Source organism: Acipenser ruthenus, chromosome 3, assembly GCF_902713425.1.
Source record: "Acipenser ruthenus chromosome 3, fAciRut3.2 maternal haplotype, whole genome shotgun sequence".
Lineage (NCBI taxonomy): Eukaryota > Metazoa > Chordata > Actinopteri > Acipenseriformes > Acipenseridae > Acipenser > Acipenser ruthenus.
The window spans coordinates 30,348,756-30,362,068 of NC_081191.1; the positions used below are offsets into that span (position 1 = coordinate 30,348,756).

Genomic DNA, 13,313 nt, shown 5'->3' on the forward strand with positions numbered 1-13,313 from the left:
AAAGTAATTGCCCCCTTAGACTCAATAACTGGTTACGCCACCTTTAGCAGCAATAACTGCAACCAAACACTTCCTGTAATTATTGATTAGTCTCTCACAGCACCGTGGAGAACTGCTTCAACTCAGTGACATTCGTGGGTTTTCGAGCATGAACTGCTCGTTTCAGGTCCTGCCACAACATCTCAATGGAGTTTAGGTCTGGACTTTGACTAGGCCATTCCAAAACTTTAAATTTCTTGTTCTTCAACCATTCTGATGTAGACTTGCTTGTGTGTTTCGGATCATTGTCTTGCTGCATGACCCAGCTGCGCTTCAGCTTCAGCTCACGGATGGATGGCCTGACATTCTCCTGTAGAATTCTCTGATACAGAGCAGAATTCATGGTTCCTTCAATGATGGCAAGGCGTCCAGGTCCTGATGCAGCAAAGCATCCCCAAACCATGACACTACCACCACCATGCTTGACTGTTGGTATGAGGTTCTTACTGTGGAATGCAGCGTTTGGTTTTCGCCAGACATAACGGGGCCCATGTCGGCCAAAAAGTTCCACTTTTGACTCATCTGTCCATAGAACATTGTTCCAGAACTCTTGAGGATCATCCAGGTGCTTTTTGGCAAACTTGAGACGAGCATTCATGTTCTTCTTAGTGAGCAATGGTTTCCACCTTGCTACTCTGCCATGAATCCCATTTTTGTGTCTTTCTGATGGTGGAGTAATGAACACTGACCTTAGCCTGCAGATCCCTGGATGTTGTTCTAGGGTTCTTTGTGACTTCCTGGATGATTTTACGCCTTGCTCTTGGAGAGATTTTGGCAGGATGGCCACTCCTGGGAAGATTCACTACTGTCCCAAACTTTCTCCATTTGGACAATATGGCTCTCTGACTGTGGTTCGGTGCAGCCCCAGAGCTTTAGAATTGGTTTTGTAACCCTTTCCAGACTGATAGGCATCAACAACTTTTTTTCCGGAGGTCTTCAGGAATTTCTTTTGTTCGTGGCATGATGTGCCTCTAGAACCTGTGTGCTGACAACTTCACTCTGATGGTAAGGGCCAAAGTTAGTCAGATACGCAAAAGTACGCAAACAGCTTACCCTAATTATCCCTTTAATTGGGTTGAGTTAAATAGGGGGGTGTGGCAAAGTGCCCCGCCCCTGTGTGCATTTCTATGTTGTTGTATGTTGCGTGTGTAAATGTTGGTGTATAGTCATTGGTACACGGGATATAAACGGGTCTGTGTTTCACGTGTATTTAAAAAGTGTATATTTGTATTTAGGCACGGGATTGCACATCACGCACGTGCATTTAAAATATAATATGTGAACACGGGGTTTCACGTAATGAATTCACGTGCTGGGATTCAAGTGAGTAATTAATTAGTAATTGAATCCCAGCACAACAGTATAAATAGATGCACGTTTAGTCACTCGTGGTTAGGTGTTCGGTGAGTGGAGAACGGGAGAGAGAGGAGAAACTAAAAAGTGAATAATAAGAAAGAAAGAACGTAAATATTGCTTTACTCACCGTGTTTGTTCGTCCCTGTTTGTTAGTGTCTGTCCGTTTTGTCTACCTGTTTATTTTGGCGTGTAGTGCCGTGTCCTGTGTTTTGTGTACCGTTTAAAACCTTTTATTTGTTAATAAACGCTGAGTGCAGCCATTGCACTCAGCTCATCATCACCACCGTCTCTGTCTGTGTATTCCTGTCTGGTCTGACGCCACCCACTCTGGCCGTCTTTGTGACACGTGGTGTCCTGCGTGGGATCGACAGCGCCTCCAGGACTCAGGCCAGAGCAGGAACCGCAGTTTTGGGGAAAAAAAAAAAAAAAAAAAAAAAAGTCAATGGCAGAAGACGCCATCAAACTGCAGGGCTGGTTCCTGGAGAATGCTGGGCTGGAGGCCCAGTCTCTGCCCATGGTCGTCCGGGCCCTGTGGATGATGGACAGTGAGAGATGGGAGGCATATCAGGAGGAACACACCCCAAACACCTTGGAGGAAGGTGTGGAGTTTGTCCTCAGCTACCTGGAGGCAACCATAAATGGAACAGCAGCCCAGGTAGCAGGACCACCAGCAGAGGAGTACCTGCTGTCCCCATCTCCACCAGCAGAGGGTGAGTACCTGCTGTCCCCATCTCCACCAGCCGAGGGTGAGTACCTGCTGTCCCCCTCTCCACCAGCAGAGGGTGAATGCCTGCTGGTTTTGCCTTCACAGCCCAAGCGGGAGGCAGAGACGGATAAAGAGGTGAAGGACAGGGAGGAGGAGTGCCGCCTAAGGGCCAGGCATCCACGGCGATGTAACAAGCCATCGCCGGGGTGCCTCCTCTGCGACCAGGATCACCTGTTCGCCCACTGTCCCTTCCGCAGTTATGGGGAGGAGCCTGAGCGTCCACAGCCCAAATGGGAGGAGCCTGAGCATCCACAGCCCAAATGGGAGGAGCCTGAGCGTCCACAGCCCAAATGGGAGGAGCCTGAGCGTCCCCAGCCCAAACGGGAGGAGCCTGAGCGTCCACGGCCCAAGCGGAAGGAGCCTGAACGTCCTACGCCTGAGTGGGAGGAGCCCGAACATCCTACGCCTGAGTGGGAGGAGCCCGAACGTCCTACGCCTGAGTGGGGGGAGCCCGAACGTCCACAGCCCAAGAGGGGGGAGTCGGTGCGTCCACAGCCCAAAAGGGAGGAGTCGGTGCGTCCACAGCCCAAAAGGGAGGAGTCGGTGCGTCCACAGCCCAAAAGGGAGGAGTCGGTGCGTCCACAGCCCAAAAGGGAGGAGTCGGTGCGTCCACAGCCCAAAGGGAGGCAAGTCGGGGCTTCCACAGCTCTGGGACCCAAGCCACCAGCAGAGGGAAAATGCCTGCTGGTTCAGCCCCAAGAGCCGGAAGGGGAGGAGTTACAGGCCCAACCCCCTGAAAATTTTTTGGGGGGAGAAGGGCAGGATGCTGGTGTCCCCCAGCAGCCTCTAGCTATGCTGCTGAAGGCAGCACGGCGCGCACATGCCCAGCCGCCACAGCAGAGGGAGCCAGCACCGCCACAGCCTCCCTCTGAGTGGCCAGCATCAGCCCCATCGCCTCTGCCTCCACCACCGCCAGGAGCAGAGCAGCAGGAGCTGCCTCTGCCTCCACCATCTTCACCGGCAGGAGCAGAGCAGCAGGAGCTGCCTCTGCCTCCGCCACCACCACTGCCAGGAGCAGAGGAGCAGGAGCTGCCTCTGCCTCCACCACCGCCAGGAGCAGAGGAGCTGGAGCTGCCTCTGCCTCCACCACCGCCAGGAGCAGAGGAGCTGGAGCTGCCTCTGCCTCCACCACCGCCAGGAGCAGAGGAGCTGGAGCTGCCTCTGCCTCCACCACCGCCAGGAGCAGAGGAGCTGGAGCTGCCTCTGCCTCCACCACCGCCAGGAGCAGAGGAGCTGGAGCTGCCTCTGCCTCTGCCACCGCCCGGAGCAGAGGAGCAGGAGCTGCCTCTGCTGCCCGTACCTCCGCAGGGAGTACGGTGGCCGGAGCCCCAGAAAGGGGAGCTGCCGGCCACGAAGAAGGGGGAGGAGGTCTGGAGACCACTTTCCCCAGCAGCAGTTTCGCTGCAGGAGTTCTTGTGGCCGGAGCCCCACAGGAGGGAGCTGCCGGCTATGAAGAAGGGGGAGGTCGGGGGACCACCTGCCCCCGCAGCTTTTTCGCTGCAGGACGGGACCAGCATGTTGTCAGCCGTGCCACTACCGGCAGGGGAGCTGACAGCATTGCCAGCCATGGGCCTACTGAAGCCTCCCTTCCCAGCCCGAGACTTTGTCCTGGACTGCTGGATTTTTAAGGGGGGAGGTGGCCGTTGAGGCCATGTGTGCTGCGCACAAGGGGGGGTATATGTGGCAAAGTGCCCCGCCCCTGTGTGCATTTCTATGTTGTTGTATGTTGCGTGTGTAAATGTTGGTGTATAGTCATTGGTACACGGGATATAAACGGGTCTGTGTTTCACGTGTATTTAAAAAGTGTATATTTGTATTTAGGCACGGGATTGCACATCACGCACGTGCATTTAAAATATAATATGTGAACACGGGGTTTCACGTAATGAATTCACGTGCTGGGATTCAAGTGAGTAATTAATTAGTAATTGAATCCCAGCACAACAGTATAAATAGATGCACGTTTAGTCACTCGTGGTTAGGTGTTCGGTGAGTGGAGAACGGGAGAGAGAGGAGAAACTAAAAAGTGAATAATAAGAAAGAAAGAACGTAAATATTGCTTTACTCACCGTGTTTGTTCGTCCCTGTTTGTTAGTGTCTGTCCGTTTTGTCTACCTGTTTATTTTGGCGTGTAGTGCCGTGTCCTGTGTTTTGTGTACCGTTTAAAACCTTTTATTTGTTAATAAACGCTGAGTGCAGCCATTGCACTCAGCTCATCATCACCACCGTCTCTGTCTGTGTATTCCTGTCTGGTCTGACGCCACCCACTCTGGCCGTCTTTGTGACACGTGGTGTCCTGCGTGGGATCGACAGCGCCTCCAGGACTCAGGCCAGAGCAGGAACCGCAGTTTTGGGGGAAAAAAAAAAAAAAAAAAAAAAGTCAATGGCAGAAGACGCCATCAAACTGCGGGGCTGGTTCCTGGAGAATGCTGGGCTGGAGGCCCAGTCTCTGCCCATGGTCGTCCGGGCCCTGTGGATGATGGACAGTGAGAGATGGGAGGCATATCAGGAGGAACACACCCCAAACACCTTGGAGGAAGGTGTGGAGTTTGTCCTCAGCTACCTGGAGGCAACCATAAATGGAACAGCAGCCCAGGTAGCAGGACCACCAGCAGAGGAGTACCTGCTGTCCCCATCTCCACCAGCAGAGGGTGAGTACCTGCTGTCCCCATCTCCACCAGCCGAGGGTGAGTACCTGCTGTCCCCCTCTCCACCAGCAGAGGGTGAATGCCTGCTGGTTTTGCCTTCACAGCCCAAGCGGGAGGCAGAGACGGAATAAAGAGGTGAAGGACAGGGAGGAGGAGTGCCGCCTAAGGGCCAGGCATCCACGGCGATGTAACAAGCCATCGCCGGGGTGCCTCCTCTGCGACCAGGATCACCTGTTCGCCCACTGTCCCTTCCGCAGTTATGGGGAGGAGCCTGAGCGTCCACAGCCCAAATGGGAGGAGCCTGAGCATCCACAGCCCAAATGGGAGGAGCCTGAGCGTCCACAGCCCAAATGGGAGGAGCCTGAGCGTCCCCAGCCCAAACGGGAGGAGCCTGAGCGTCCACGGCCCAAGCGGAAGGAGCCTGAACGTCCTACGCCTGAGTGGGAGGAGCCCGAACATCCTACGCCTGAGTGGGAGGAGCCCGAACGTCCTACGCCTGAGTGGGGGGAGCCCGAACGTCCACAGCCCAAGAGGGGGGAGTCGGTGCGTCCACAGCCCAAAAGGGAGGAGTCGGTGCGTCCACAGCCCAAAAGGGAGGAGTCGGTGCGTCCACAGCCCAAAAGGGAGGAGTCGGTGCGTCCACAGCCCAAAAGGGAGGAGTCGGTGCGTCCACAGCCCAAAGGGAGGCAAGTCGGGGCTTCCACAGCTCTGGGACCCAAGCCACCAGCAGAGGGAAAATGCCTGCTGGTTCAGCCCCAAGAGCCGGAAGGGGAGGAGTTACAGGCCCAACCCCCTGAAAATTTTTTGGGGGGAGAAGGGCAGGATGCTGGTGTCCCCCAGCAGCCTCTAGCTATGCTGCTGAAGGCAGCACGGTGCGCACATGCCCAGCCGCCACAGCAGAGGGAGCCAGCACCGCCACAGCCTCCCTCTGAGTGGCCAGCATCAGCCCCATCGCCTCTGCCTCCACCACCGCCAGGAGCAGAGCAGCAGGAGCTGCCTCTGCCTCCACCATCTTCACCGGCAGGAGCAGAGCAGCAGGAGCTGCCTCTGCCTCCGCCACCACCACTGCCAGGAGCAGAGGAGCAGGAGCTGCCTCTGCCTCCACCACCGCCAGGAGCAGAGGAGCTGGAGCTGCCTCTGCCTCCACCACCGCCAGGAGCAGAGGAGCTGGAGCTGCCTCTGCCTCCACCACCGCCAGGAGCAGAGGAGCTGGAGCTGCCTCTGCCTCCACCACCGCCAGGAGCAGAGGAGCTGGAGCTGCCTCTGCCTCCACTACCGCCAGGAGCAGAGGAGCTGGAGCTGCCTCTGCCTCTGCCACCGCCCGGAGCAGAGGAGCAGGAGCTGCCTCTGCTGCCCGTACCTCCGCAGGGAGTACGGTGGCCGGAGCCCCAGAAAGGGGAGCTGCCGGCCACGAAGAAGGGGGAGGAGGTCTGGAGACCACTTTCCCCAGCAGCAGTTTCGCTGCAGGAGTTCTTGTGGCCGGAGCCCCACAGGAGGGAGCTGCCGGCTATGAAGAAGGGGGAGGTCGGGGGACCACCTGCCCCCGCAGCTTTTTCGCTGCAGGACGGGACCAGCATGTTGTCAGCCGTGCCACTACCGGCAGGGGAGCTGACAGCATTGCCAGCCATGGGCCTACTGAAGCCTCCCTTCCCAGCCCGAGACTTTGTCCTGGACTGCTGGATTTTTAAGGGGGGAGGTGGCCGTTGAGGCCATGTGTGCTGCGCACAAGGGGGGGTATATGTGGCAAAGTGCCCCGCCCCTGTGTGCATTTCTATGTTGTTGTATGTTGCGTGTGTAAATGTTGGTGTATAGTCATTGGTACACGGGATATAAACGGGTCTGTGTTTCACGTGTATTTAAAAAGTGTATATTTGTATTTAGGCACGGGATTGCACATCACGCACGTGCATTTAAAATATAATATGTGAACACGGGGTTTCACGTAATGAATTCACGTGCTGGGATTCAAGTGAGTAATTAATTAGTAATTGAATCCCAGCACAACAGTATAAATAGATGCACGTTTAGTCACTCGTGGTTAGGTGTTCGGTGAGTGGAGAACGGGAGAGAGAGGAGAAACTAAAAAGTGAATAATAAGAAAGAAAGAACGTAAATATTGCTTTACTCACCGTGTTTGTTCGTCCCTGTTTGTTAGTGTCTGTCCGTTTTGTCTACCTGTTTATTTTGGCGTGTAGTGCCGTGTCCTGTGTTTTGTGTACCGTTTAAAACCTTTTATTTGTTAATAAACGCTGAGTGCAGCCATTGCACTCAGCTCATCATCACCACCGTCTCTGTCTGTGTATTCCTGTCTGGTCTGACGCCACCCACTCTGGCCGTCTTTGTGACAGGGGGGCAATAACTTTTTCACACCTGAAGATTGCGTGTTTTATTACCTTGCACACCAAACAAATGAAAGAAGCACCATTGGTGTCATTTTTTCTCTCAGACTCCCTCTATATATTACTACAACCCACACAAAAATCTTACCAAATACAATGTGAAAAATGTGCAAAAATGCAGAAAATCAGACAGGGGGGAAATACTTTTTCACGGCACTGTGTATATATATATATATATATATATATATATATATATATATATATATATATATATATATATATATATATATATTAAAAAATTCACTGTGTCTAGACAAGAGTATAATAGAGTTTGATCATTCATTGTTTAGCAAAGATATCTGCCAAGCAAAGATTGGCAGATATAGCTTCATGAGAGATTTGTGTATATGGTATCATGTGGTATCGAGATGAATACCAAGGGAGGATTATGGAATGCTATTTGTTCATTCATACAAATAGCGACAACTCATATTTTGATGGTACCATGGATCTTTTAAATACACTTCGGTCTGTTTTTTTCTAAAATAAAATATTCTTTTGATTTATTTATTTGCACGGGTTATGAACAGAAAAAAAAGAACATTGATAGAATACATTTATTTTGAAAGACAGGGGTATGATAAAGCGCAGTTTTTCAAATCTTAGTCACATTGATTAATTTAGCTAGCACTGAGGCATGTTTTAAAATATTTATGCATCTGTTTTTATATCCAGGTACTCTGTGATTGCTGCAATGGGGTACCTTATACTATGCCAGCTTAGCAGAGTGTACATATTTAACTATGGACTCCTGTCAACGGATTTCTCAGGGTGAGTTTGGAGACTTAATTTAATATTTTATTTCCAGACTGAATATTAGTGTCCATTTGAATATCTGTTGTGTGCCCTTCCTTTTGGAATCTCAAAAAATAAAAAAAAAATGCACATTACAGACATCAAATGGTATTAAAAGTATATTAAAATGTGAAACCCGAAAATAGTAAAAAAAAAAAATAATGCACATGGAAGTCAGACACCCTACCTTCAGTTCTTTTTTTTTAAACCATCCTTTAATTGGTTGTTCAGAGCAGGTTTGACTGTACAAGGGAAGATTGCTGTATATAATTAATTTCTGTATTCTGAACACACATTCTTCCTCTGTTCTCCACTTCCATAAAAATCATTATTTAGTTAACGTTTGTCTTTCCTTAGTGTTTTTAACTATGATCAGGTAACCTGCCAATTGAATTTCTCTGTTTAGGGCCCGATAACAGTCTAGTTTGTTTTGGGATATAATATCATTTTTCCAATTTTCAATGCATTTATTTTTTAGAGATTTGCCAATTTGGTTAAAGGATGTGTTTTTTGTATTCTGCACAATGTCATTGTTCTCGTTGCAGTGTCTTAGTTTTAGTACAAGCAGGCCCAGGGGGTCTGTCTCTGGGGAGAGCTGGTTGCTCAGCAGGGCTTTTTGGTGGTAGCTCTGTGTGTTGTCCTGGTTCAGATGCGCCTCAAATTTTGCTGCTCTCTTTTGTATTGGGATAATAAGGGGAAAAACACCCAGTTCTGCTCGGCAGGCATCATTTGGGGCGTTTCGATGTACTATATTTTTGCAGAATTTCATGTGGAATGTTTCTGTTGGGCTTTTGTCACAGTTTTTGGGGTTACTGTTTATGGTTGGTCCCCAAACTTCACTGCCATACAGTGGGATAGGTTGGAGTATACTGCTAAATATTTTTAACCAAATTCTTGTTGGGGGTTTGATTTCAAAGAAATGGCTCTTTATGGCATAGAAGGCCCTGTGTGTTTTTTTTTGCTTGTTCAGCCAGGCTGAATGTCTGTGAGGCGCTAATTCTGGGACCCAGGTATGTGTAGCTGGAGCAGTGCTCCAGGGTGTTATTGCCCAGGGTGAAGCAGTACCTGTTTCCCTGAGATCTGGCTTTCCTGTGGAATACCAAAACTCTGGTCTTGTCCATATTGACTGTCAGTGCCCAGGTCTGACAGTACTGCTCCAACAGTGCCTTGTTTGTGGGCGACAACAGAACCAGGTCATCTGCGTAGAGCAGGAATTTAATCTCTGTATAGTGAAGAGTGAGGCCGGGGACTGCAGACTGCTCCAACACCCTGTTCTGTTCTGTTCTATTCTGTTCTCTCTCTCTCTCTCTCTCTCTCTCTCTCTCTCTCTCTCTCTCTCTCTCTCTCTCTCTGGAAAGAAACAAGTGTCTCTCGTTTTCTGCCTCCTGCTGAAACTCTACACTATGTTTTGCTTTTATAATTTTTCGTTTTATTTTTTAATTTTGTTGTTTTGTTTTATAGGTTGCATTTAGTTTTATTTCTTGCTATTACGTATTTGCGAAAAACACTGGGCTTGAATTATCTCCCAGGGAATTCATGCAGAAGTTACACAAGCTTATTTTCCACCATACAATAATATAAGCTTCATTTCTAATGGAAAATATGCAAATGTCATTTTAAACATAGATTTGCTATTATCCCTGTTCACACATTTCTCACTGTTTCACAAGGGTGAAGGCAAGACAAGATTTATATAACCTTGTATAGTACAATTGGTTAAACTACTGCTTAAAAACTGAGGTGCAGTCAAACAATCAACGACTACAGAAAGATACAAAAGTGGAGAACATGTCCATATTAGAGGCTGTAAATTGAGACTGCAAGCATTTTTAGACAGGTTTATGCACAAACTTTGTATAAATAAGTATTACATGAATGCCATTAATCCACAATCCATTGTGGGAAGCCTGAGTGTTTATACTGGGACAAGCCTATCCTTGCATCACAATTAACAATACACACCTTACAAGACCAAATATAATACACCCCAGAAAAAGGTAAACAAGATGAGAATTAAAATGCACAAACAAGATTAATAGCTGTAGAATGCACCTAAAGGGACCCCAGGCAAATACCTTTTTAGTGCTTATGACAGAGGTCTTATCATAAATATATATATTTCAACATAAATGTTGTAAGATTGTGCAACCTACAAAAGTAAAACTATCTAGTGCACAGCATGTATTGCCAGAAAACATGGTCCAAAGTGACAGATCACTGGATGGCACTGGCTCTTTCTTCTATATACTCTTTGGCTGATCTGAGCTATGTTGCATATATCTATGGCAGGCTACCAGTTAAAGTCATTCTATTTGTGTGGGAGTCAAAAGCTAAGTTATAACACACTCAACACCGTTAAGGAAAGCCTATACCTTTCAGAATGCAGTCCACCAATCCTAGAACACTGGCTCTCAAATCCAGTAATGGGATGGCTATTCACTGGTAATTATGTAGTAACCATTTGTTTTAGCACCCTTATTCCTTTCTGATCATATAAATGCAGTTTGTTCTCTTATGTATAGAAGAGAAAATGCTCACACCTGTGATTACATTCTCAGTGCAGTTTGTGCCTTGCCTTCAATCGTCCTTGAACAAAGTTTGTTGGCAATCTGCTAAACTGATAAACATTTTTTGGATACTATATCCCCTCTCGACCAGATTTTTTTTTTTATCATGTGCATGAATATTATTGTCTTTTAAATCAGTAACAACTTACTCTAATTTCTCTGCCATTTATTTGAAGTATGTTGTAAGTGCAACTAAATCTCAAATACCTTGATTGGCAGAATCTGTTTCCTGCAGTCAATAGCTTGCATAGACAGAAGCTTGAATGCATTACTAATTGGAAATGAAAAGGCATTATAGGGCAGTATTCACTAAACTTTAAGGTCTGTTTCAACTCCTTTTTTATTTAAATAAATCAAGTTTGCAAATCATTAAACCTTTTTCAAATGTTCAGAAAGGTAGTGTTTAAAAACAACCCTTAACTTAATAATAATAATAATAATAATAATAATAATAATAATAATAATAATAATAATAATAATAATAATAATAACAACAACAACACTGTGTGGAAGGGCCTATGGGACAGTATTTTCAAAGTGTTTCCTCCAGTCTTTAACTCCTATTTTTTTAGGAGAAAAAAAATAAGAGAAAAAAAATAATGTTAATGTTACAAAATCAGAAACAAACACACACTAATGCTTAAGAGAACTTGGATTATATGTCACTTGGTTTAAAAAAACAAACAAACATGGGTGTTAATTAAAGACCGGAGTAAATGCTTTGAAAATATGGCTAATTTCAACGTCTTTCTCGTTGGGAAAGAGCAAGAAAGGAAAAAGACACTTGAAAGCCATACAGAAAAATCTTACCCCGTCCCCCTAGTGTACAGGATGTAACAGTACAACACTTTAGTGCGTTGAGTCACTGCACTGCCACAAACCCTAGATGACATTGCTAGATTGAATTCCATACCTCCAGTACCTGTTTTATACGTTGAGGTAAGTTTCACACACCTTGTTTAGCACTAATATTGGAATAATGTACCTAAGGGAACATTAGGCAGTCCAAGATTGTGCTAATCCCCCAGTAGTGGTTAGGGCTCTGGACTTTTGACCGGAGGGTCATGGGTTCAATCCCCGGTGAGGGACACTGCTGCTGTACCCTTGAGCAAGGTACTTTACCTAGATTGCGCCAACAAAAACCCAATTGTATAAATGGGTAATTGTATGTAAAAATATAATGTGATATCTTGTAACAATTGTAAGTCGCCCTGGATAAGGGCGTCTGCTAAGAAATAAATAAAAAATAAAATATCAATCATAAAAGTCATTCTAGGTACATCTGCCTGTATTTTTGCAGATTTAGCAAACTTGCTAAATTCCAACCACTATAAATCCAACTGCAGTATGTGGCAGTTTCCAAAAGAGCTAAATACTCACTGCAGCTTCATTATCAAGCACATGGTAATGCTGCCAGATGTCCAGTTTGGACAGTTCTTAAAGGGACTACACCAACCAAGTTTAAAATAATGTAGTTGCAGCATCATTCTCATCAAACATTACCTAAAAAATAAATTAAAAAAACTAAGAAAAAAAGTGTAAGAGCAGGGTAATTGTCAGCTTTTTAAGTATTTACTATATAAAGTGACCCTTTTATATATCCCTTTTAGTTGATTGGGTTTGTTGTGCATAAAAAAAGATGTTAAATTGGCAGAATCACTTGTGTAACCTTTAATGTAAATGTGGTATTTCATATTATAGGAATGCATTTATTGTTTTGTGTAACACAGTGAAATAGTTTTGTATGGTTTACTATCTGAACAGAGAATCAAGTACAGCTATGCATAGTATTATAAAAGAGGAATTAAAAGGTTTGATACATTCAGGCAGCACTTACTGACGTCTGTATAAATCAGGCAGTACCAAGTGACTACTAGGCTGAACTAATGCAGTTACTGTTCTCTATGTACCACATCACAATGGGCTATTCATTATGTTTTCTGTATTTAAGAAAAAATGCTGGTCTGCAAGAATGATGAAATGAAAATACTGTACTTTCAGTTCGGTTAGGCTTTATGTTTTAGTGCAGCTGATTTGTAACACTAATAGGGGTAATGGTGCAGTATATGAAAAAACAACTAACATACTAAACATTTTCATAAATGGGGCCACAGCAACAGCGCCCTCTGGTGTCTGTTAGCCTCAGTACATCTTCTAGTCAAAGGTCCCATTGCATCACCTATGTTTACAAATAAGCCCAGTGTGAATATGAAATTCAAAGTTTTCATGATTATGGTGTTGCAAATTCTAAATCTTTTATAGTAATTTTTAGAACAAATGTTACTGTTGTTTACAGGTAATTATCTTACAGGTAATACGTTGTTGTTCCCTGAAGAATCCCTGGTTTTATTACCCAGAACTACGGTATCCATGCAAATTGGAATACCTCTAAAGAAACTGTAGTTAAAAATGACATTACTGTGTATTATCTTTTTGGTGAAAAATTGATTTTATATATATTTGTCGTTATAGACCACTGATGATAATAACACAGAAGATTACCACTGTAGCCTTTCAGGTGCATGACGGTAAGAGAAGTTAAAATCAAACATACAGAGCCAATAATAGAATGTAACCCAGAATATTACAAAACATATGTAACAAACAACGTCTTGTAATTTTCAAAATTTAGTTTTATAAGTTATAAGCAAAATACAATTTGCTGGCACCACTGTTCCTGTTTACTGCTCATATACAGGTAGTGGACAAAAAAATGGAAACACCCATGTAAAGTCACTTAATA

General features: G+C 45.9%; 1 protein-coding gene across 3 annotated transcripts in view; it reads left to right on the forward strand.

The window, feature by feature from the left end:
* Positions 1-13,313, forward strand: part of LOC117435724 (lysophospholipid acyltransferase 1-like) — a 45,139-nt gene that overhangs the window by 10,338 nt on the left and 21,488 nt on the right. For all 3 annotated transcript variants that reach the window (XR_009315343.1, XR_009315341.1, XM_034059098.3), the window contains 2 exons: positions 7,884-7,979; positions 13,043-13,098. Coding sequence is in view for 1 of the 3 variants with exons in the window: in XM_034059098.3 (XP_033914989.3) it covers positions 7,884-7,979; positions 13,043-13,098 (152 nt within the window). In the remaining 2 variants the exon portion in view is untranslated. The remainder of the gene's footprint in view (positions 1-7,883; positions 7,980-13,042; positions 13,099-13,313) is intronic.